The sequence below is a fragment of the Amblyomma mixtum genome, chromosome 6 (assembly GCF_055824585.1).
Source record: "Amblyomma mixtum isolate Tamu chromosome 6, ASM5582458v1, whole genome shotgun sequence".
In the NCBI taxonomy this organism is placed as follows: domain Eukaryota; kingdom Metazoa; phylum Arthropoda; class Arachnida; order Ixodida; family Ixodidae; genus Amblyomma; species Amblyomma mixtum.
Genome location: NC_143017.1, coordinates 132,056,900 through 132,082,616, shown reverse-complemented (window position 1 = coordinate 132,082,616; position 25,717 = coordinate 132,056,900). Strand labels below are relative to the sequence as shown.

General features: G+C 45.5%; 1 protein-coding gene across 2 annotated transcripts in view; it reads right to left on the bottom strand.

The window, feature by feature from the left end:
- Positions 1-11,257: 11,257 nt before the first annotated feature.
- The window catches only part of LOC149340424 (uncharacterized), a 35,868-nt gene continuing 21,408 nt past the window's right edge, over positions 11,258-25,717 (bottom strand). For both annotated transcript variants that reach the window (XM_089549193.1, XM_089549194.1), the window contains 9 exons: positions 24,886-24,932; positions 22,905-23,047; positions 21,878-22,042; positions 18,586-18,696; positions 18,063-18,144; positions 16,080-16,135; positions 14,361-14,448; positions 13,335-13,374; positions 11,258-11,677 (listed from right to left, as the gene is read on the bottom strand). In XM_089549193.1, coding sequence (XP_089405319.1) covers positions 11,576-11,677; positions 13,335-13,374; positions 14,361-14,448; positions 16,080-16,135; positions 18,063-18,144; positions 18,586-18,696; positions 21,878-22,042; positions 22,905-23,047; positions 24,886-24,932 — 834 coding nt within the window. In that variant the 3' untranslated portion in view covers positions 11,258-11,575. The remainder of the gene's footprint in view (positions 11,678-13,334; positions 13,375-14,360; positions 14,449-16,079; positions 16,136-18,062; positions 18,145-18,585; positions 18,697-21,877; positions 22,043-22,904; positions 23,048-24,885; positions 24,933-25,717) is intronic.

The following is a 25,717-nucleotide window of genomic DNA, read 5'->3' as shown; positions in this document are numbered from 1 at the left end:
TTTCGCGCACGTGCTGGCGCGAAAGTGTATTTGTCTTTGTTTTTCACTTTTATTGTGCTATGGAAAGGGCGTTTTGCCCTACGGAAGCTGAAGGGCTGGCCATGCTCTCGGTAAACCAATCATGTGAGGAGTGTAACATGATTGGAAGCCACCAAATGTGGGCAGGGCCTTTAGGTCTTTAAAACCGGGCCCCGGAGCTGGAAGCTGGGTTCTGAGCTAAGGTGAGATGCTATGCATCTTCGGCTATGCCGAGTAGGGGCCTCCCCTAGTGTTAGCCAGATCCACTTTTTGTTGTTTGTTCTGCGCTAAGGTGAGATGCTACGCATCTTCGGCCACGCCGAGTAGGGGCCTCCCCTAGTATTAGCCAGTTCCACCTTTTTGTTGTTTGTCCTTTGCTGTTTTAATTTGTCTCTAGTGCCTTAACTTGTATCTATTGTAAATACTGTACATAAAATTTGAAGTGTTCGCCTTACCCCTGCGTCTCAACTGAACACAAGACCGTCTCTGACGGGGCACCCCTGGTGCGAAGAAGCTTCAGTCTTCCAGTTGGAACAAACCGTCTCTGACGGGGCACCTCTGGTGAGAGGAAAGAAGATAAAGAACCTGTGAAACTTTACTGGCCGGTACTCAGAGATCATGGCAGTTTACCTGTATCCTTGCAGAGAAAAGTACATAACAGCTGTATAAACCTATCGGGCAGAAATGTGGAGGCTAACGAAAAGGATTAAGACTACACAGTGAGTTGTAGAAGGAAAAATTACAGGTGTAAAATTAAGGGACAGGAAGAGCGCAGAGTGAGTCAGGGAAGAAACGAGAGTTTAAAGAAATAGGCATGAGTAGGACACGTAATAGGAAGACAACCGATGATCATTAAGGGTAACAGACTACAGTCCAAGAGAAGGCAAGTGTAGCAGGGGGCGGCAGAAGGTTTGGTGAGCGGATGAGATTAGGATGTTCGCGGCAATACCGTTGTATCATCTATTGCGAGACCGGATTAATTGCAGAGAGAAGGGAGAAGCCCTTGCCTTGCAGTGGGTATAGTAAGGCGGATGGTGATGAAAGAACATAGGGTCCTCTTAATCAGATTATAAAACAAGAAAATGTGACAGCATTTAGGTTGCCTGCTAAGATGGTTGCAGTCAATGTGTAATGTTCTTGAGATTTTCTCTGCAAAATTTTGATCGTAACCTGTTGCATAGCCCGTATATGGTATTAGCCTTCTGGAATGTTCACGTACCTTCTATTAGATAACCGTTTGGAGTTATACTAATTCGACCAGCTAATTAACCTGTTGTGTCCCCTTATTGCTTTTGTGTGTGTGCGCCCCCGCGTCCTCCTCCTAACGACAGTTCGCATCCTCCTCCTAACGACCACTCAATCCTCCTCCTAACGACCACTCGCATCCTCCTCCTAACGACCGCTTGCCCCTCGTCGCACGCTGTCGCCGGATGCCCCCCCACGGTGCGCCCCCGCACCCTCCTCCTGTTCTGGGAAGCCACTCCCTGCCGTGGACGCTTCTCCACTCCCGCCTTTCTTCGGGCGGCCAGTTCGGCTCCTGCCTCGGTCGACGCTGGTCGCACCCTCATCGGCTTTAAATAAACGAAGTCTAAAGTACCGTGTGCGTCTTTCGCTGCATTCAACACAGCGACCGGACACGACAGTGGCGACGAGAAAGTGGATTCGACCCGCGCTACGCAACGCTATTGACAAGCCATGGCTACGCGAGGGTTTCCCAATCAGATACCAGAGTTCAACGGCTCATCGTGGTCATCGTGGGTTGGACGCCTTCAGTTCTACTTTGAAGCTAACAACATCACAGACCCAGCCTTGAAGAGGGCCAACCTGCTGACGCTGTGCGGGGAGCAGACCTACGATACTGTCTGCGCCCTTATTCAGCCAAGCACACCAGCGGCAGTGTCTTACGACGACATCGTAAAAGCGCTGCAAAAGCACTACGACCCAAGGCCATCCGAGGTCTACAGCCGGGCTCGCTTCCAACGACGAGATCAACTGGGAGGAGAAACTGTGAGCGCCTACGTAGCCGCGCTCACGAAGCTCGCTGCCGACTGCAATTTTGGAACGCTGTCGACAACAGCTACCGGGCAGGAGGGAGACGCAGCTTCTTCTGCTAACACCACCATGCTTCCCTTGGACGTGATGTTACGCGACAGATTTGTGTGCGGACTGAGTGACGAGTCACTGCAGCAGCGCCTGTTCGCTGAGAAGGACCTCACATTCAGCAAAGCTTACGACATCGCCGTTCGAGCGGAGAGCGCCGGTCACCAGCAGAGAGGGATTCGCCGGAACACCGAGCCGGTACACCAGACAAGCAACCAGGTGCGCAAGCCTTCTGTTGTTGTAAAATCGGTCAAAAAGGCACAACGCTGCTGGCGGTGTGACGACCAACACAACCCCCAGGGATGTCGATTCCAGTCAGCCACGTGTAATTTTTGCCACAAGCGAGGGCATATCGAAAGAGCATGCATTACGAAACGGAGACTTGCCAAGATAAAGTCACCTTCCCAGCCTAATCACAGCGTCAACGCCTCAGAGAATACGCCGCTATCTGATCTCCATGGAACAACATCAGCAACACCATCTGTGTTGTACGACCTGAACACCATGAATCTCGGCACGCGACCGAAGATTTTTACAGAAGTAAGCGTACATCACCAGCTGATTAAGTTCGAGGTGGACTCCGGCGCAGCCTGTACTCTGATCAGTGAGGACACGTTCCGAACTTCATGGCCATCTGACGCACCCGCCCTGCAACAAGACGACACGCACCTGCGAACGTGGTCAGGACAGAATCTGCCACTATTGGGCTCTGCCAACGTGCAGGTTAACTACAACGGCCAGACCCATACGCTACCTCTGCTTGTTGTGAAGGGCACAGGATCAAGCCTTCTAGGGAGAAACTGGTTTTCTCCACTAGGCGTGATGATATGCGGCAAACATCAAAACGCCGATGCGCTAAGCCGTCAGCCACTAGACGCAACTGTTGACGAACCATTTCCACCAGGAGACGTTCTGATGTTCGAAGCACTGCCAGAACCTCCGCTTACAGCAGGCACAGTTGCAGCATCTACGCAGAAGTGCGCAGCTCTCCGGCTAGTTTACACAGCTGTTCAACAAGGCAACGTGCATAAACTCAAAGGGGACAACTTCGACGCTTACCGCAGGCGAGCTACAGAGTTGAGCACCCATCGCGGCTGCATCATATTTGGGTCCCGAGTTGTGATGCCGAGAGAACTACGCGAACAAGCTATGTCTCTCATCCACGCCGGACATCGGGGCATCGTTGCAATGAAAAAGTGTGCCAGAAGCTACATGTGGTGGCCTGGCATTGACAACGACATCGAAACAGTGGTGCGAGAATGCAAGCCTTGCCAGAGCAGCCGGAGCGCCCCGCCGAAAGCTCCTGTCCCAGAATGGGAAAAGCCAGACACACCATGGCACACATTGCACATTGATTTTGCAGGACCAATTGAGGGCTGCACTTTCCTTGTGGTCGTAGATGCCTACACAAAGTGGCTTGAGATAAGGCAAATGGGACAGACGACTTCGGCAGCAGTCATTGACAACCTCCGATCACTATTTGCAACGTTCGGCCTGCCGCGCAAGGTAGTGTCGGACAACGGAACACCGTTTGTGTCTGCGGAGATCCTCAAGTTTTATCGCGACAACGGGATCTCATCAGTTACATCGGCCCCCTACCACCCAGCGACAAACGGACAAGCCGAGCGCTACGTAGCCGAGCTAAAACGCGCCCTTGAAAGAGATCAGACAGGCTCGCTGCAGCGCCGCCTTGCGCGCTTTCTCTTCAAGCAGCACACGACGGTTCAGAGCACAACAGGCGAGACCCCCTCGAAAATGATGTTCGAGCGTGAAATGCGAACCCAGCTCACAGCCATCCTCCCCGAGCCAAAGGCAGAGACGTTCCGGGAAGAAAAAGCAATTCCGCGCTGCGGCACGCTTAATGAGGGGCAGCGCGTCCTCGCCCGTCAGTTTCTGAAAAAGCCACGCTGGGAGGAAGCTACAATTGTCAGACGCATAGGCCTGCGCTCTTGGCTCGTCAACATACATGGCACAGTAGCACGCCGACATCTCAACCAGCTGCGTAGATTTACGACGCCGTCTGAGAGCTGTCCGCCAGCGGAGAGAACACGTGCACCATTTTCCCACATAGCCTGGCACCTCTTCCCGGAAGAAGAGACTTCGCCCAGGACAGACCCAGGAGACACAGCGAACAACAGCCAGCCTACAAGTGTTTCTCCCCCGAGCGCACAAAGCCAGCGCGCCTCCACGCGTGAGCGCCGACCCCCTGCACGATACCAGGCAACTTTCTAAGGGGGAAGGAAGTGTTGTGTCCCCTTATTGCTTTTGTGTGTGTGCGCCCCCGCGTCCTCCTCCTAACGACAGTTCGCATCCTCCTCCTAACGACCACTCAATCCTCCTCCTAACGACCACTCGCATCCTCCTCCTAACGACCGCTTGCCCCTCGTCGCACGCTGTCGCCGGATGCCCCCCCACGGTGCGCCCCCGCACCCTCCTCCTGTTCTGGGAAGCCACTCCCTGCCGTGGACGCTTCTCCACTCCCGCCTTTCTTCGGGCGGCCAGTTCGGCTCCTGCCTCGGTCGACGCTGGTCGCACCCTCATCGGCTTTAAATAAACGAAGTCTAAAGTACCGTGTGCGTCTTTCGCTGCATTCAACACAGCGACCGGACACGACATAACCTTAATCCATCAACCAATCCCCGCTAATCCACCTTAATTCGTTTTTGGGATGGGCCTACTTCTAAAATTTTGGGAGTCTTTGGAACTATTTTTTTTATTTAATTAACCTCTAGGCCTGAGGGCATTGCAGAGGGGAGTCGGTTACGTACGAAAGTTGAACAAAAATATAGCAGTATGTACTCATATAAATCGAAATATTAATGAGATTCACAGAAGCAAAAAGAAAGGAAACATTACATCAAAACATTGAAACTAATTAATAGCAAATAGGACAGAGTAGAAAAATCAGAAAAGCACACGAGGTATAACGATAGCTTCTGTAAACATGAAAAAAAAAGAAGATGACAAGAGACACTACGCTCAAAATGCATTAACATGCGAGTATACAGAACAACGAGAACAACCGTTTTAAAAAAGATTGGCTGTATCAGGGATTTAACCAGAAAAAAAATGACAATGCTGCAGTTTCTTGGGTTTATGACTGCAGCAGGTTAGACAATGCAGACTTGAACGCAGAATTATCCGAAAATTCGACGATAGATCAGGGAAGGTGATTCCAACTGATTGACGTACTTGGGCTAAATGAATTGTAAAAATGGTTGGTTTAGCATGAAGGGATACCAACCTTATGACGATGGTCGATGCGATGTAAAACATGACAAGATGGTACTATCATTTTATTCTTGAGGATGAGGTTGTCATGATAAATCTCATCGAATAGGCAAGGACGGAATATTTTTCTATGTTATGACAGCAGGGTTAGTGGTAAGCTTGCTTTCACAGCAGTGACGCTGAAATTGCGGTGATAATTCGAACGAATGAAACGAGCCGCCCGGTTCTGGGCAGATTTCAGCTGATAGATGAGCGCCTCTTGACTGGGGCCCCAAACAGATGCAGCATATGCCAGTTTACTAAAAAACTAAAGATTTCTAAAGAAGTAATTTTATAGGGCCACAAGAAAGATAAATGTTGCGTCGTATGCAGCCCATCATGCTATTAGCGCGGTTGGTTAAATAACCTACGCGCGTCTTCCAAGAGAGATTAGAAGAAATAAATATTCTTAGGTATATATAACAGCACAAAGATTTGATGTTACTGTTACTACCATGATGGATCGAATTCCAAACCTTCGGGGTCCTCAGATTTTCAAATTTGACGGTGCCATACGATAAGTACACTGGTGGTCACGTGTCGTGATGACGTTACGATCTGCTCAGTCGCATTCACAGATCCTGTGTAGTCCTCATACCCGTACTGACACAGTAGGGCGGCGGTGAGGAACTGCGCCACCACCCCGGGAGGTGGCTGCTTGAAACACGCACCGGTGGGGATTGTGCATAGGGCTACTGGCCTGTGAGTCCCAGGCGGCTCTTCCCGAGCTCCTGTAAGGCTCATGCGCTGTGCCAAGGTGGGTAGGTGGCAGGTGCATTTATTTGAATTATTTTCATTGCCACATGCCGCCGGGGGCAAGTAGCTCACAACACAGGAGGCAGGTTGCCACGTGCCATGGTGGCTAAGCCGCGTGACCTTTAGCGACCAATCGTAGGTAAGTGAAAATTTGGCCGTGCTCTCTGATTGGTTCCTTTGGGGACACGTGACCCCGATGACGTCATCCTTGAAAGGACCGATCCAGGAATTTCATATTTACCGGTGCTTTCTAATTGCTCCCCTGGTGATGTCATCAGGGTCATGTGACCTCAATTAACCTGGCAGGGAATTTCGTTATGGAGAAACCTGAAACTGTATGACTACAACTTAAATGCTCTCGCATTAAAACAAAGGTTTGTACTCAGGGCTGCCCTCCTCTGTCCAAAGTAGGACAGATGCGAGTAGATAAGTTGGCTGCCCGCAATGGGCCGCTGGCCGAATGCGGGCAGCCTGACATGGGCAGCGAACATTGGTCCTAAATGCCAGCTACCGGTCGGGGTGTTCGTGGCAGCCCTCTGGGGACTGACGGGGGCCCCGTTAGCAACCCATATTGGTTGCATATGGGCTCATGTGGGTTACCCACATAAGACCAACAGGGGCCCCCAGTTCCCAGTTCATAACCCACTTGGTTCTACATGGGTCAGAGCCAGCAGTGTGTGCCTCCGTAGGCGCAGTACACAGGATGCGACCTTAAGACCCTGTGGAGCGTGCTCCCGAAACTGAGTCGAGGCGGCTTCAACCTCAAGGCCCCAGTGCGTTCTGTTCAAGCTTAAACAAGCATGATGCATAGGCGTTTCCCAGAGATTCTGGGATAATGCTTTTCCTCGGTGTTGATCTGTGTGTGATGATCTGTCGTTTCGCAACGACCTCAAGACATTACTATACTTGACTCATTCACCACTGCAAGAGGAATTTGCGTACGCCGATCTCAGTACATACCGACTGTGAGCTGTCACTGAATTTAGCGCGACATTCTCTAACCGTGTAATCAGGGTTTCACGTCCTCTGCGACCATCATTGTAGATGTGCCTGTCAACTATCGCCCTGTGCAGATCGATGATGACTGTGCGCTTTATTTCGTTGGAGTCTGATCGTTGTCATCCACCTTAGTTGTTAACAGGGCAAACTTACCATTTTTCTTGTTGTTGCCTTCAGCAATGCAACACGGATGGTGTTAGGTGTCTTGGTACCTTGTAGGGCAAAGGTCATATTGATCCCATCGTCTTGCTTACGATTCTTCGTAGTGTGTTTGTGTATATTCTCGAGCTCAGGAGAGTTCGGCTCGGCCATCGTCACGCTGACGCGTTGTTCGATTGCACAAGCAGGAGAAGAAATCTGTAACTGGGGGCTAGTCGGTAGGTAATGCCGATGCACCTAAACTTTGCCACGCACCTCACATCGCGAGCAGCATGGCGCGGACTACATCGCTGCTTCTGGAGCTCGCTGCGACTCACATCCTCGACATCGTTCCCAGCACTCCTGACCAAGAGAGATTTAGCTCATATCGTTGCAGCTGAACTCGAGGCCACGCTCACTGTTATCTTGATCAAGGATCTCGTGGTTATTTGTGTCCGTGAAGTCGGGCTATTTGTGTGCAGCGTCTGTCATTCGTTATGCACCGGCAGTCGCTCGTCGTGCTTTACTTCCTCTGAGGTATTCATCAGCGAGTGTTTGCTGGTAATGAAATCAGATATACCCTAATAATTGTAGGAAGACTTGGGCAGCCCGCACGCGCTGTCATCCCAGGGGGGCTCGATCACTTGTTGGCTACAGGGACATAGTCCGTACCTCGCGCTAAATTCTCAAAAATAAACGGAATGCAGGTCCCCGGGAAAGACACGTTTTTGTTTGTAGTCATTTCGCACCCATGCCAACCGAGAATGACCGAGAGGAGAGGGGCAGAGAACAAGGGGAAGGGACGGTGACCTACCAGGACGCTTCGCACGCGCTGCATCTTTCTGCGCCTAATAATTATCGCATGCCAGCTAGCGTTGATTTTCTGCCTTTCAATTTGTGTAATCGCCATTCAGTTTTCTGACCATGCCGTAAGACGTGTAATGCAGCACCTTGCCACGCAGAGTTTTACGCATCCAAACATTAATGGGCATGGCACTGGCGAGACTCGCCGCTACATTGCACATCAGGCGTCGAGACAGCAGCGCCGCATACGAGTCAGTCGTCCGTGGCCGTATACCTTTAGTTTGGTTTTGTTTTTGTGGGGTTTAACGTCCCAAAGCGACTAAGGCTATGAGAGACGCCGTAGTGAAGGGCTCCGGAAATTTCGACCACCTGGGGTTCTTTAACGTGCACTGACATCGCACAGCACACGGGCCTCTAGAACTTCTCCTCCAAAGAAATTCTAGCCGCCGCGGCCGGGATCGAACCCGCGTCTTTTGGGCCAGCAGCCGAGCACCATAGCCACTGAGCCACCGCGGCGGCCCCCGTATACCTTTACTCTAGCCAAGGCATTCGAAGCAGGTGGGTATCCGAATATGATGTGCTTGTGGCACACGTCACGAAGTGCGCCCCCGAGTTTGAATTCCGGCACTTTTTCACAGCCTGATGTTCTTTCTTGAAACACCACCCAATAGTTACACAGAAAGTATAGCGCGGTAAGTGCAGAGGACGAGGCGAGGACAAGACAAGCGCTTGTCCTGTGTAGTTACCGCGTCAAGCTTTCTGTGTAGCTATGAACCAACACAGCCAAACATATTCCGCACCGGATAGCTTACCATCATTTCACCCGAGACATATGTTAGTGCTTTGGTCACGTTGTAAAGATTGCTTAAGGGCCAACCGAGCCCAATTCGCTAGACTACGTCTTTACGAATGGCACTGCTCGCCTGCAGGGCCGCGCTAAAATATGATCCGTACTTTGCCCCTACCAAACTTTTTGCATATTTCATACCGATACATGTGCGACAGCACAAGCTGTCGTCGCACGCCGGGCTCGCCAGGGGGTGGGATCTTGTGGCATCCCGGACTAGGGACGCATACCAAGATGGTGCCGGCATTCACCACCTGTGCCGGCTCATCCTCTCTATTTGTTCAATAAAGGATTGCTCTCTTTTTCTCTCGCGGTTATTTTTGTGATTGCACCATTTCCACCGTACCAGCTCGAAATTATAGATGAGACCCCATGGACTACTCTGAAAAAAAAAAAAAAGACTACTCTGAAGTGGTCCGAATGATAGAATTGAGGTTGTCGCACCTAAAACTAGTGAGATGCACTAAGCAGGTCTTTGCCATGAGTAATGTAGTGATTCGCGCGGGGTGCTAATTTTCTCACTATTTACATTGTAGCCATTAAATTTTATTTATCCTCATTGGTCAACCTCTATGGGGACACAACGGAATATGCATTCCGGCAATGTGCTAAGACGAGACGTTGAGACCCGCGACCTGCACGGGCTGTCTTTTACGGCGATGCATATGATGCAATGGCGTGATTGCGACGGAAGTACTAGACGATTGCCATCTCCCCCCTTTGGTAGAAGTGCATAGGAAATTGGCATTCCTGAAGGTTTCCACAACTCAATTTTAGATTTTACTCAATCAAGAAGACTTGAAATTCAGAGTTGTTAGGGAATAATTTTAGTGAGTAAACATGGCAAGGGTTTTTGAGATGGGTGTACGAGAACGGGAGTAAGACCTGTTGTGCCTGAACTGGCTGATTCCATGAAAGCGTATGTAGTTTATTATAAGTTTTCTTGCTACGTCGAAAATACTAAAATTGTTTCGCTCTACATAATGCAATCACGCTTCGTTTGGCCGAAGAGTCCTCTGAAGTGAAGTTGTGACATCGATTTTATTGACGTATATCTGCTGAAGAGTGGCGTAAGGAGCACCTGCATTGAATTTCGTATGTGGTTTCATGATGTCGGCGGCACAAAACATGCTTAGAAAAAAGAAGACGCTTAAAGAAAGCTAACTAATATACCGGGTGTCCCAGCTAAATGTAACCAAACTTTTAAAAAAGGCGAAGTGTCCTAGTCCAGTGAAACCAACTCAAGCTTGTTCATAGTCGCGTGGCCTAGTTTTGAGTATTTTTTTCGCTCTTCAAAGTCAATTAATTATTTAAGTTTAATTAGCTAACTTTTTAATTATTAACTTCAGGAAGAAAGTGTCAAGGCAAAAGTTTTAGATCACCTCGAAAAACCGCTAGTAGTGCTGTTTCCGTCAAGTTACGATTTACGTAGCTTCATTTATTGGCCTTAAAAGAAAGTTGTCACGTGACCAGCTGCTCGCTCACTTCTCTGGCCCAATGTGCACCCAAAGTCTCATTGAGGAGAGGACTTCGGAAATAATGGATTTTATTCTTGAAGGCCCGTCTTGAGACGTTGAAGTGGCACAATTGTCATGTGGAAGCTTTTTCTTATTTTGCGGGTTATGGTTAAAGGCCGGTAAAAAAACTACTTTACGTAAATATTACTTTGCTGCAAATGTCTCAGTAAGCTGTTTCTCAAAGCGGTCTACAACTTTTCCATTGACACTTTGTTCCTCAAGTCAATAATTAAAAAGTTTGTTAATTAAGCTTAACTGATTAGTCAACCTTGAAGAACGAAAAAATACTGCAGACTAGGTCACGCGACTCTAAACAACCCTCATTTGGTTTGAGACGGCTAGGACACCCCGTGTTTTTTAAAAGCTTGGTTACATTTAGCTGGGACACCTGGTATATCTCGCACCTAAGACTATCGGTGAGTGCGGTTCTGTAGCAATAAAAACTTTGAGAGGCGATTGCTAGAAGTAGACACCTGGAAGAAGTGGCCTCGCGGTTACTGCGCCTCTTATTTGGCATATTTATCTTTCCTGGCCACGAAACACTGATGCAGGACATTATGAACAGATGGTGCTGAGGTAAATTCAAACTATGAGAGAAAGGAAAGTCATTATACTGGAAGAAAGTAATACAGTGCGTCACTCGGCGAGAAGGGACGACGCAGGGTCGTTAAAAACTGAGTGCCAGTTCTGTTTATTCCTTGCAGATCACGCTTCGACTAAGTGCTATGGAGCTGATTGAGGGATACAATAAGTGTAATGTTGTTGGTGCTTTAAAACAAGTGTTTGTAAATAAATAACATACCACAAGTAATCAATCACATTTATTTTGCTTTCACTTGATCTCAGCTTTTCGCAGCTAGAAAAGAACAAAAATTTAAGAGTTATGCAGCAAACAGAAGAAATTAACTCTAGGACTCTTGCCGGTTCTGCTATACTGAAGACCTCTTCCCCATAGAACTCACTCATGTTTCTCAAGTCGATTCTTCGTCACATTATAGCTGCATTCACATTTCTGAGATTTATGAGAGCACATGAACAACTGAAATGAGCTGACCGTCAATAATCATCACTGATGAGAAACTTTGAAATATTTAGAAATAAAGAAGATTATGAGTAGTGAATGTTTTTATAGAGATGTGTAGTCCCTCTCTCGCTGCAGGGATGCTGGATCCGAAGCTCTGTACGGTCCATCGTAGCCCCGGAGCTCGCGGGGTGGCCGCCGCTCTGCCTGCACAATTACAAAGAGAGGAGGAGTTCACGCAAGGTCTGTGCACTAAGGGCAACCAGTTGGAAGTGCACTACAGACTGCGCACCTTATTTGACTTCCCATGTATACGCGTAGCCCGTTCAAGAAGTTCATAGAACTTTGTGCTCAGTTATGGCGATGTTACTGTGATATTACCCAATGTTACAGTTATTTAAATGTTTCAGATCTTCAGCACTATCTTGGTGCCTGATGCCGAGAAACAGCTTATATTTTAAGGATTCAAGCTATAGACTACACCTGTGTGAAAAGCGCACCTCCTGTGGAAGGCTTCGAAGTTTAAAGAGAGACAGAATAAATTAGAGTTAGCCAGTATTGGAAGTTTACCATCTATAAGGACAAAGACCCCACTCCCACTGAAAAAAAAACAACTTTTATACCCTTGGAAGACGAAAAAAATTACCGACGATTACGTTACTTCCTAATGCGAAATTTTAGCGCAGCAAATAAGCTGTTTTAAGCTGTTTCACCTTATCGATAGATTGAGGCAAAGAAATCGAGCAACACATGTATGCGCTATCACAGAATTTTTTTTTAGCAGACGGAGGACTTCCATCGGTCGTCTCGCTCATGGCTCAGAAAGAACTGGCAGATAATTTCGCAGTGGCGAACGGCAGCGGCAATTTCGGCTCGGGCGGTGCACATATACAGATCCGCCGCCACCGATCTGGCTCTCTGATTGCCACCGCACAAGGCGAACGGCAGCGGCAATTTCGGCTCGGGCGGTGCACATATACAGATCCGCCGCCACCGATCTGGCTCTCTGATTGCCACCGCACAGGGGTTGCATTGGAGGAGGAGCGAAGAAAGGAATTAAGTTCGAGCCGGCGCTTTGACAACCGGAGACTCGCAGGAAGAGGGGGGAGGGGGGCGGCGTGTACACCCAGCGGCAAACGATGGGGGCAGAAGCGCGCGCAGCAAGCGGACAACACGATAAAGGGAGGAGGGAAGAGATAGCAGCGACTGACTGATGCCGCTGACGCCGATGGTGAGTCAACCCCAGCTGCGGATGAAAGGGGGGCGGAGCTGGTTACGAGGCCGACGCCGACGACAACGCCGACGACGACGCGAAACCCAGGAACGGACACCAAAGAGCTGCGCTCTAAAAATGGAGCCGTTTTCACAAGGAAAATGCGGTGACGAGAAGACCATTTTACTGAGTGAATCTATGAGAGAAGACTACACCGCCTTTCACTTCCAAACGATGATCAACGAGTCCTTTTTTGCCTCGACGTCTCGAGTTTAGGCGAGTGGCAAAGAAAATGGGTTCAATTTTGAAATGGAATTTTTTCAGCAATATTATCAAAGCATCAGCAACATAATCAAGTTAGCCTGAAAGAGCCGTTAAATCAATTTTTACCGAGGCCAAAAAAGTGGATTGAGTAGTCCTAAATGTCCCTTCAGTCAGTCTAATCTGAGCAAAAATCAGTCTAATATTAACAAAAACTTGAGTACAAACAAAAATGAACAGAAACAATACGCTAGACGCCTTCGAATGAACTGATGCGTCACTGAGATTTGTGCCAAAGTTAAAATTTTAAGCAGTGTTTTGTTGCAGGATCTCCGTGCCTTATTCGGGGAGCAAATGCTTCTGCAAACAATAGAAAGCCTTTCAACTCACATCTTTATTGAAGCTGGGGCCTTGAGCTTTCTTCTTCAACCTAAAGAAGTCAGGACATAAAATGTTCACATGATTTCGTCGTGTAAGTGTCCAGTACAAGAGGAATGAGCACTGGAAAGGTCTTTGTGGCAATAAGCCTTTGTGGAAATAATAAGTTGACCACCATCAGCTTTGCACGTTCGGCTGGCCTCTGATGCAGACACGTTTTCTTTTGAGTCCTTTAGGAGGTTATTACAAACATAGAAAAAAACCTGTTGATTTAGTACCTAATTTTACGGCTGCATATCGCACATAGTCTTAAAGAAGTTTTTCTCCTTGTATACATTAACTTAAATTATAAGAACTTGGTATACGCTTAGAGGTGACATCTTAGGAGGTTATTTTCACTCCCAGCGTCATACTACATCGATTTTTAAAGCTGGATATAACGTGAGGACTTTTTTTGTCGAAAAAAAAAGTTCCATGGCGAACTTTTTGTATCAGCACTTCATAACTCTTTTGGAGTGCTGGTACTGGCAAAACTTTTCACTCATCCGAGGCGTAAGCACCATTATTATAATAACAGATATAGCAAATTACCGCATTTTCTAAATGAGAATACAAATTCTTTGTAATACTCTTCGCTTGGTACAGTAAGCGCCTTTTTTAATTATGGACATTGCTGTGCGTAGTCGTTCAAAGATTTGAACGAACTTTGGTCTTATCGAACGTTAATAAAAATTTTGCAGTGTGCGCGACGTAATTTTGGCAATAAGGTTCAAAGGACCCACTATGAGCCTTTTATTTAAAATGGTATTACATGAGGAAACCGCGCTGGATTTAACCGCACTGTTGGCAACTGTTTTATTCTGTCTGATATTTTTAGAATGTCGCATCCACTTTAGGGGTAACTTAAAGAACAAGAACTTCACAATGTTGCTTTTATGACGTTGCTATGTCAGCCACTAGTGACATTTTATGCTGAACGGACACTCATCGTTCAAAACACGCGTCTCTTTTACCTTGCCAGCGAAAATTGCTTTTTACCTTGAGATGATGCTTGCTGAAACAACAAAGCACAGCAGCAGCAAAGACGACAATACGACGCCCACGATGACGATGTTGAGCTTAGCAGCTGAAATAGACAGGTAAGCTGTAGCTCATTTGAAGGAAATCGAGAAATGCACAGGATTATTAAGATTAAGCAAATGGGTTACTGCCGCTTAGTGCTTGTATCGTGTGTCCAAATTCGCGTTTGAATTAAGTGATGAGGTGTTTATGTGCACAGAGGGGTGCTGCGTAATGTAACTGCAAAGAGGAAATATGTTTAGGGCTGAAGATTTCAAGATGGCATTAGCAATAAATTCTAACTCTGACCAAGTGTGCATAGGTGCCTTAAACCTGCACAGAGTCCAGATGTGCACTTCTGAACGCTACGTGACTTTTGAGAATATAAAAAATGTCAATGCTATCAGTGAACACATTACACAGCTTTGCTAATCTTATCTGACACCAGTAAATATTTCCTAGTTGCTAAGCACATATAGATCCTACCCTCAGCACGTTCTTGACAGAAGTCGGCTGTCGATTAAATGCTCAACAAGAAAGTTCATCAAATAAAACAACAACTATGGGAGCAACTGCGGGACTTGTGGCTGGAAGCCAAGCTTGCTTTCTGCTCAGTGCCGTTAAAGTTTCTCTTAAGTTTTATGCATTAGCAGCGAAAGAGTGTTACATGCGTAGGACATATTTACAAAGCGGCCAGTATATGTCTACAGGGGCAATTCTACTCACAGAGCAAACGTACCCCGCGACTAAAATCAAGAGAAGGTTTATCTGTAGCTGTCACTAGGTTGCCGTTTCCAGCGTTCAGACCATGGAAGCGCTGGCTGAAGCGAGAACAAGAGGCCTTGACTTGACAACTTCGCATTCATTCGCTCACTGTGGATCGCGCTTACGAACAAAAAATTGATGCGTCACGCCTTTTGCGGATATCATTTTGCACGCAGGCCGAATTTTTCGCAAATAATTATTTTTATTCTAAAGTCTACATGCAGATCTCCCGTGAATAGGAAGCCCATTTGCACGCGGGATACTGTTGCCGCGGTAATGCTACACCCCAAGAACTGTGACTTTCAGTTTGGCTTTATGTGTGCAGCGCGTAATGAAGATTTTCCTTGGTTTTCTTCAAGCTCATGTTTTGAGTGGACATTACCACTTACGAAACAGAGTTCATTAGGTGTTGCACCACAAGTACGCTATTCGACCCTAGTCCTGAATGTACTTTCAGAACATTTGTGCGCGGTACCAACTGTCAGTACATGAAAGTGTTGATGATGGCTGTTTTAAAGCGCAACGAATACCTCACTCACTGAAAAAAAGAAGTCAAATTTAAACCACCCCCCCATGTAAAAGCCCTGCACTGAGGATTTATTAAATGAATGAATAAAAGTTAATTAATAACAAAATAAATAAATATTTATCGCATCCTATGCAACGAGACAGTTGCCTGCTAACGAAATGAAATATGACCGCAGTTTAAGCAAAGGCTTGAAGAAATCGCAAAGATGGGTTACCGGCCATTATAACGTAGTTAGATGGTCTCACTTAGATGCATAGGTTGCTGGAACGCAATAATAAAAAGCACTGCAAAAGTGTTACATATACCAATATGACAAGCAGTTTTGTTCTCGCGGCACTATAAATAAAATCGGTACGCGGTGTTCACACTGGATATATAACTTAGAACAGTTGACAAGGACTTACACTGCAAGGGCTTGTTTTCACGCTGGCAAAGAGGACCCGTCAACTTTGGTGGGCAACTGGAACCATTAGTGAGTGAGAAGGCAATGTTAATATGTGAGCGTGTTGAAGACCACTACACTGAGAATATCGAGAAAACTGTGAGCCGTCTTGGCTGCTAAACATGAGAGTATGAAGGAAAAAAATATTGAAGCTATAAAAAGAGATCAGGAACCCATTGTGGGAAAACCACGTGAATATGTCCCGTTGAGTAAAAAATGCACTGAAAACTAGTGGCCCCGAGTATCGTCCAAAATTCCAAAACTGTGCCGAACAAGTGGAAGCGTTTAAACGTAGGTGATAGCAGGCAAAGCGCATGTGTATTATGTTGCCAGCACTACAGTTCCTCTGGATCTTGCTGCTTCAGGACCTTTATCTATTGAATGCTTTCAATCAATCAATCAATCAATCAATCAATCAATCAATCAATCAATCAATCAATCAATCAATCAATCAATCAATCAATCAATCAATCAATCAATCAATCAATCAATCAATCAATCAATCAATCAATCAATCAATCAAATAAGTAAAAATAATCCACGATAGATTCGTGGATTGATTGATGGATCATTTGATGAGTCCATGAATTTTTATTTTTATATACCAGATGTTTAAGGGAAGATTTTAAGTAATTTTCAAAAATAACCTTTTTTGAGTAAAATATGGCTTCTGTCGCATAGTATTACCAGTGTTGGCGGACACCAGAAAAGCGGTGAATCGCTGTGAATAGTACGAAAGCTAATTTTTAATGAATTTTTAGCTATAATAGTTAGGCGCCTAGTTGCAATTAGATATTTGTAATTGGTCGTTAGTAGTAGCCGTATGAGTTTTTAGAATTTCTAAAACGCGATTATCCTCAGCGTTGTTACTCGACAAAGTTTGGCTACATCGTGCAAAATACATGTACCTACTTCAAAAAGCATGCAGGCAAAGCAACCTTTCCAGTGCACGTAACTAGTCAAAACAGCCAAATTTTGTCGGTCGGGTTTTATAAATTCTAAAAACTGGTATGGCTATTACTAGCGACTGGCACAAAACTCTGATTGCAACTAGGCGCCTAACATTAATGATTAAAAAATTATTTATTAAAAATGAGTTGGTCAACTGGTATTAACTGGTTGGTATTAAACTGTGTTGGTCAGGCGTTTAGGGGAAAATTTGACCAACAAAGTTCCCACTTCGAGTTACCGATCAATTCGCTCTCGCCCTACCAAAAGCTTGCCGGCCCGGTTACCTCAATTGGTAGAGAGACTGCTCCGGTGAAGCGGCGGTCCCGGGTTTGAACTCCGGACCAGGACGAATTTTTCGTAACTACTAAGTTTCTGAGAAAGTTGTATAGCTTTCCTTTGTAGCCGTATGGCTGCGCTTCGGTGGATGCCAATGAGTAATTACTCCCTTATTACAAATCTACTCCACCTTGGTGGTTTCCCCTAAACATTCGACCTACCCTAGATGCTCTTGCAATATTCGCTTAAGGGGCATAATATTTGCAATTTTTTTTTGCTTTAAAAAGGGCCACCCCTAAGCCAGGAATGTTCCACTGCATCCAGGGCGCGTTGTGTACTGTGATCCATGTCCAACAACTCGAAAATTGGTTGGTTGGCCTCAAGTAAAATGGCACATACCCACTACGGGGTGTGGCCAAGACACAGCGAAAATTACTGGTATAAGGGAGAGAGAGAAAGAGGAAGAAGGAAGGCAGGGATGTTAATAAGAAGGGTGTTCTGATTGGCTACCCTTCAAAGGGGAAGAGAGATGAGGGGATAGAAAGTGAGGGAGCGGTGCGAGGGGCACCATAACAGATTTTCATCGAACTATCTTGTAATATAATTTGCAAAACTTTTATTGCACGGTAAGCTTTTCTAAATTCGTAAAAAAAAGGAAGTTTGTTCAAAGGGCATGCGCGCGCTTCAGAAGTGTTTTAAGAAGTATTTCAGGACTTACTTGCAATAGAAGCTATGGTAATCTTTGCCTTGTTCGCAGGTTGCTTCACGATGACAGACAGGGGTCTTGCTTTCGCAAATGCCTACGTAATATAGAGGTAGGAATTAGCCATTTTAGTCAGGTCAGACGTCTAAAAAAATTAAGCTTCAGCACACTTTTTATTGTAGGCATATAAACAAGCTTTTTTCTTCAATATCTCAGAATTGAACCTTTGGGAGAAAGAAACCAAATAACTTTGTAATTAGGCATTAACAGTGCAGCTGCGGTTTCATCCAAACCTCCTTTATAAGATTGGGTAAATGTATAAAAGCAGAAGCCGCTTTGCTGCAATTTGCAATATGGATCTGGCAGGCGATCTGTTTTGTGATTGCTATAATTGAGTGAGAGTTAAATTTTGACTGCTTGCCTTTGCTACGATGCATTACTGAAGCTTGTGGTAGCAGTTGCACCGCAAAAAACCTTTTATTGAAAATAAATTGTTATGGTGAAATGGACAGAGCGTGCCTTTTGAAGCGATACTCACCGACGCATTTGTTCTCCTCGATGCTGAACTTGTACTGTGGTTTGCAAATACAAGCCTCATTGACACAGTGTCTTCGTTCGTCACCTACGCAAGTCTCATTGCATGGTCTTCCTGAAAATGAAGACTGCCGATTAATATCCACGTGTATGAATATCACTGGGTAATATTGTTGAATACGTTTTGTATTGTGTTCGCCGCGGTGGCTCAGTGGCTTTGACGTTCGGCTGCTGATCCTAAGGTAATGGGTTCGATACACTCTACGTTGATTTATTTCGACGGAGCCGAAATATAGAAACAACCGTACGCTGTGACGTGCGATGTCAGTGCACGTTAAAGAGCCACAGATGGCGTAAGTTAATCCGGAGTCCTCCATTACGGTGTTCCTCGTAGCCTATGTGTCGCTTCAGAATTTAAACCCCACAAGTTACAATTTTAAACTTTATGTAGCTGTATTTCAAAACTTAAGTTCTGAATGCGTGTGGCTGAAGCTGCGTTGATGGAGCGCCATTAATTTGTTTGGTTTTTGTTTATGGGGTTTAACGCCGCAAAGCGACTCAGGTTATGAGGGACGCCACCGTGGAGGGCTCCGAAAAATTTCGACCACCTGGGGTTCTTTAACGTGAACTGACACGGCACAGTACACGGGCCTCTGGCATTTGAAATTGAAAATTGAAGTTTTTAAGAAAAGGAAATGGCGCAGTAATTGTCTCGCATTTCGGTGGACGTCTGAACCGCGCCATGAGGGAAGGGGTAAAGGAGGGAGTGAAAGAAGATAGGAAAAAAAAAAGGTGCCATAGTGGAGGGCTCCGGAATAACTTCCGGACCACCTGGGGATCTCGAACGCGCACTGATATCGCACAGCAGACAGACGCCTACTGCTTTTCGCCTCTTTCAACACGCGGCTGCCGCGGCGCGATTCATTTCGCCTCCATCAAAATCCGACCGCCGCGGTCGGGATCGAACTCTCATCTTTCGGATGAGCAGCCGAGCACCATAACTTCTGAGCCACCCCGGCGGCTTACCACTTACTTGTTCATTCGGCAATACAGTGATTAATATTCGGCAGAACAGAACACGAGCATAGCCGCCGCGGTGGCTCAGTGGTTATGGCGCTCGGCTGCTGATCAGAAAGGCGGGGGTTCGATCCCGACCGCGGCGGTCGGATTTCGATGGAAAGAAATTCTAGAGGCCCGTGTACTGTGCGATGTCAGTGCACGTTAAAGAACCCCAGGTGGTCGAAATTATTCCGGAGCGCCCTCCGCTACGGCGTCCCTCTTAGTGAGTTGTTTTGGGACGATAAACCCTCAAAAATAAAATCAGAACACGAGCATAAAGAATTAGAAAAAAAGCGAAACCAAAATAGCATGGTCTCTTAAAAAAACACAGAAGTTCTGCCTGTTCTCTCTATATGCGCCATTTAGCACCAGCTTTTGTTTTGTGATAAAACACTCAAAGCAACCTGACTAAAGGTGAGCCACGTAGCCATATAGTTTTTTGTTTGCCACTGCCTAGAAATTCCCTGAACACGCACCTTTTTGTTGACGTAATTCCCCGAAAACACACACAGCCTCAGAAACTCGACGCTAGAGTAAGTGAAGATTATTAGATCATACATAAAGATCGTCGCGAAGAAAATCTGTTGATCTGTTTTTAATATTTCTGTGTTATCTATTTCTATGCTACCCATGTTATTTGTTTTTACTCATGTATTTACCCACTCCTGCTATGTCTCTCCTCAGAGACAGCAGTATTTATAAATAAATAAAATAAAATAAAAAAGAGGCGGGTATCGCTGGCTGAAGAACACGTTCGTGTGAAGGGAAGCTGATGCAGAAATGTAAACGCCAACCGAAAGGTTGAAGCCCGATTATTATACAGACGGGTGACGAGTGAGTTAGCAAATAAACGAAGTTTGAAGGAAATAAAAACGAGTTTCAAGGTCGCTTTTAAAGTAAATTGAGCAAGTTAAATAGACTCTGGATTATATATCCTGTATTTAGCCATCGACCTTTACTTTCTAGCATTACATCAGCTGTTGAAAGTTAAAAAGAGATGCGAGTTTGGCTTGCTCTTTGGTGATCATTTCCTGAGAAATTACCAAGAGAACTCAGAGGCAGAGATAAAAAATAAACAGTGGAGCTCATGCTAATAGCTGTGAAAAAAACGAAGCCTATTTCAAAGCATCAGGTGTGTTTCAGTCATAAAGCGTGCTTCGTAAATTGCACGAAAAAATAAAAGTAGCCTTATGAGTGACCGCTATACCTCGCGTATAAGTGACCACTAGGACCATGGTTAAGATTTATGATATAGATACTGGAATTATATTTGCATCTATGCTGTACTTCTTTCAAGTTTATTGTTTTACGAAAAGAAATGTTCAGGAGCAGGAGTACGTGTTGCAGGGCCTTGAAAAGTCATGATAACTCTTCCTCGAGTGTCAGCGTAAGTGTCTGTGTCCTAAAAAAACTTGACTGCGTAATGACGGCTACTTGGTGTAGCCGCTTGGGGCCGCTGAGAGGCTATGCTGAGCTCAAACTGTGAACCGCAACAAAGTGACGTCTCGCAGCCATTGTATCGATCAGAAGGAAGATCGGTACCGTGGAGCAAACGCTTCACGTCATTGCTGCGAGTAATATTTTACTGTCTCACAGGACGAGGCAGCCCATAATCGCATTCACTGACCTCAGTACACGAGGCCAAACGGATACGCTTATTATGTTTAAACATTCTTACTGTAGTGCTCTTGATTAGATTGGTGTACTGTGCATGCTAGCGCAAGAATTAAAACAAATATAGCAAGAGCTCTACAAGCGACCAAAACGTCATGTTATTGTCGAAAGAAACGTGAGAGATAAGCAAAACATTTTTACACATAAAACCATGCCTGCTGGTCACATGCTGAGAAAAGTAAAATAACAAACAAATAATGGCGTACTTTTACACTAGATGAAAAATGATAAGTAGATTCAGTGAAGAAAAAAAAAAAGAGAAGGCGATGTATTCTATAAGCTGTTTTATGAAAACATTATAAGTGAACAGCTGTTTTCATTGCTTATTCAAACAGAGAAAGTTTTTTGTCATGATGGTAGCAATCCCCGAATGCGACATACCTCTGATGCGATCACTTTCTTCTTCTGGTAGCAAAAAAAAACCTCGTGTTTCTTAAGCAGGCCTGTGCAATCTCAGGATGTCAAGGATTTCTCACACATCACCGGGTTATCGCAAGACCAAAGCAATAAATAATTTTGCGTCTGTCCACGTGATGAACAAGCTTTCTTAGGTTGGTACTTACGCTTGCAAATTTCAAATGCGACACCGTTGAGCTGTGTTGAACCAACACTTTCAGTTTTACTGGTGTCGCATATAAATGCAGTGCCCGTCTTCTCGTTGTAATCACATTTCATGTCGAAGTCTTTCTCGAGAAATTTGAACTCTTTGCACTGGTCCACGAAGGTGACTGAAACAGTGAAATGCATTAACTAATGAATGCCAGTTTTCGTCACAGTTCTCTAGCGTTTACTTAAAAATGCACTACTGAGCATCTGGTTTTATTCAGCGCCTTGACTGTGAACGACCACTGATTTCAGAGTGAACAATTCCATGATTAGGGGTAGTGTTCGACTGAGTTTGGCGTGAACTGAAGGTAAACTCATTTTTTTACCCAACAAAAGTGAGCTATTCTAATAATCCTTAAGCATGGTGGATACGAGACCGATGCAGCTAGAATAAATTGATAGCGACGCCATCTGCGGCCAGTAAGAGAGTGCTTTCAGCTACTAAATTCTTAGAACGCGCCTTCTTTTCGCTAACATTGCGGAGTCTCCGCACTCTGCTCAGTCCTGTGAAGATTCTCCCGGACTGAAACGGCCATTAAAAAATTAGGTGATCTTTGATTTACTTCGAACATACTGCTCTCAGGGATGGAGATCGCGTCGTACAAGGGATGTGTAACCAACAGTAAGTAATGAAAGGAATGAAAGTAGTAACTCAAATGACTCAAAGCGTCTGCTAGTTGTAGAAAACCGCCAGGAAAAGCGCCTCAGTTTCATTCATGCAAATGAAGGATTTTATTTTAACCCTGTTAGGTTTTTCACGTTACGCGGGTCACACCGCATGACTATGTCCTTGAAATGCGGTTGTTTGAAGTCAGGGCTAGACTATATATGGAAAGATACCTACACTGACCATGTTCTGCAGTGGCTATGATGTGACGCGTGAAGAACAGAATGAGGTAGATCATGCGGCTTTCAATTTGATTAACTAGTTTCTATCCATCACCAAGTCCGTTTCACTTCATGGCCGCAGTGTCGACTACTTACTCTTTGCCGAGTCAATGTTGACGGACACACCGGGGAGAATCTCACAGCGGCTTGTGTCTCCTGTACAGTTGAACAAATTTTCTTTTATCTTCTCGTCACTTTCATTGGTCATATCGTAGACTTCAAAAGAAATCTGATCGCCCCTGAAAGAAAACAAAAACCACTTCAGAGGGAAAGCCTGTAGCCTGATTTATTTTTCTGAAGAGGCGGGTGGGGTAATGGCAGGGGCAGAGATAATATCTTCTTGAATCGGATGATTGGGGGAGTGGGATCAAGGAATAGGTGCTTGCTGGTCCATGGCCAGAAAGAGCAATACCGAGCGAATTGGAGTTGAGGAGATGACCTGATTTTAGGGGGTGGAGGGTTGGAGGTGTCGTTTTTTAGGAGCTTAGGCTTTCCATGGATACCGGCCTTTCAGCGGGCATCGGCAGCTTCTTTCTACCAAGTTGGCATGGTATTTGGATTAATAGCAGTCGACTCTCGATAACTCACAGTCAAACGGTACCGAAAAATTGATCGATAGATGCGGAGGTCAAATTAAGAAGAGCGTTTTTATATCTTGATGCTGGCTTGACAAAAGGGTGTTTATATAAAACGGATGTTCGAATTTACGAGAGGCCACTGCAGCATATTTTAAATGTGATGCACATCGCCCTTTTACTCCGCGTCATATTTCGTGCTGCAGAGAAGGGGTGAATCAGAAGTCTTGAAGGCATCTGGAGCAATGGGAAATACGAGTCATGGGTTCTATCGTAAAAAATAGACAGCCGAGTCAACTTGCCAACGTGGCTCAGTCGGCTGAAACCTTCGACTGCAACATATGGCTGAAGCTGAAACTCCACAAGCGGATGTTTTATTCTAGTAGCGTCATTTTTTTTCTTGTAAGGAGTGATAAAAATAAGAGCTATTAATACATTAGAAGCACCAACATTGCCTGGAAGCAGAGTTGTACTGGACTTGGTCAGATACACTGAAAGGCTAATGAAATTCAGTGACATGGCTGAACAGTTCTCTGCGGAATGTATTCCCTCTAGAACAATGACTGGAGCTAACTGCAATCGCTGATGAGAACACAAAGTGCTATCCAAAGTGGAAATAAATATTTCACTTGATGCATAAGACGGTGCTAGAGGCCGTGAATACTCTATTAGGCCTGAATTCCTCTCAACACTTCCTGACACCCTAGCTTTATTACTGCTTTCGATTTGGCATAGCTTTGCCTCTTCTGTATTACGTTTCTTTTTACAGCGACAGCTGTTGAAGGCCTGTTCCCTTAGTTTCGCGTCGTCTTCGTAGAAGGGGTAGTAGTGCGTACCCGGGGGGGGGGGGGGGGGGGAGGGGGGGGTGTTGCCAAGTGAAACAGTTGGAGGGTGATTACCGTGGAAGGAGGAAAGTATATCGAGAGTGGAGGAATGCATAATTGGAGGCTGACTAGCATGGAAGGAAAATGGTATTGAAAGAACGGAGGGTTGCGGAACTGAAGGATGACTACCGTGGAAGGAGGAGGGTCAAAACTTATATTTGTTGCTCGACGACCTAGATTTAGCACCTGTGTTAATCGCCTGCATTTCGGCTCTCGTCAGAGGAGACCGAGAACATAATAGTTATGAAAGTTGTTTTCCGTATACCCATATACCTTGATGAATAAACAAATGTGCATACCAAGCCAAGAAATAGTGTTGTCTTAGCACTGAGAAGATTGTGAGCAGGTATTGTTACGCCGGAGCACAAAGTAACAGAATCTTCGCAGAATTATGTGGCATATTCCAACTTATTTAATTCTTGCCACCAGTTCCACCGCCTTTCATGTGATGTGCCCTTGTAGTGACATTTCAGTAATGAAGAAGTTGACATGCAGTTCACGTTTTGAAAACAGGATAGCAGCACGCAGTCGCCATTATTAAACGTTCTTGCTACAACCTTTTGCTTGAAGCCTCAGTGATTGCCCTCTTTAATCTGAAGAATATGAAACTGAACTTACTTGCATGTGATGGTAGTTTCATCGACATTTTGAACCTGCTCCTTAACCTGAAATAAAAGAACTGACTTAAACTTACGACAGACAAGAGTACACTTCCATAAAGGTGGGCGTGGAAAGAGACGAACAAGGTTGTTTGAAACCTTGGAAGGAGTGAACATTAAAAAAAAAATGCTGCTTTTTTTTGCTCATGAAGTAGAAAAACAGGAAGCACACACGCCTCTGCTCCTCCGTTGCCCTGAAGAGTCATCGAAGCAACCCTGAAATATTCCGTCCTTCATGAAGGACCTCACATTCAACTTCAGATACTGTTTTACCTGATAGGCTTTGCAAAATGTGTTTGGAACCATATTCTCTTTCTCGTGTACGCCGGGCAATCAAAGACCGTTTCAGGCTTCCTTCATTCGGCTTTAATGCGTATTTGTATCTAAAACCTCGATGTATAAAAATTATGAGGTCTATAATTCTTTAAGAACTATCTGTGCTCAGTATATCGAGGAATAGAGCAAAAAATCCTCCCAGTATTACTGTAATGCTTAACAATTTCTGCAGAAAGTTGCTTCTCTAATTTATGAACCTGTGACAGAGACGGATGTCTTTCGTGTCTGATATATTTATACGTCTTAAGCCGTCGCAGTGGCTCAGTGGTTACGGCGCTCAGCTGCTGACCTAAAAGACGTGAATTTCGATGGAGGCGAAATTCTAGAGGCCTTATACTGTGCGATGTCAGTCTACGTTAAAGAACTCCGGGTGGTCGAAATTTCCGGAGACCTTCACTAGGGCCTCCCTCCCTCATAGCCTGAGTTGCTTTGGGACGTTAAACACCCTTGAAGTT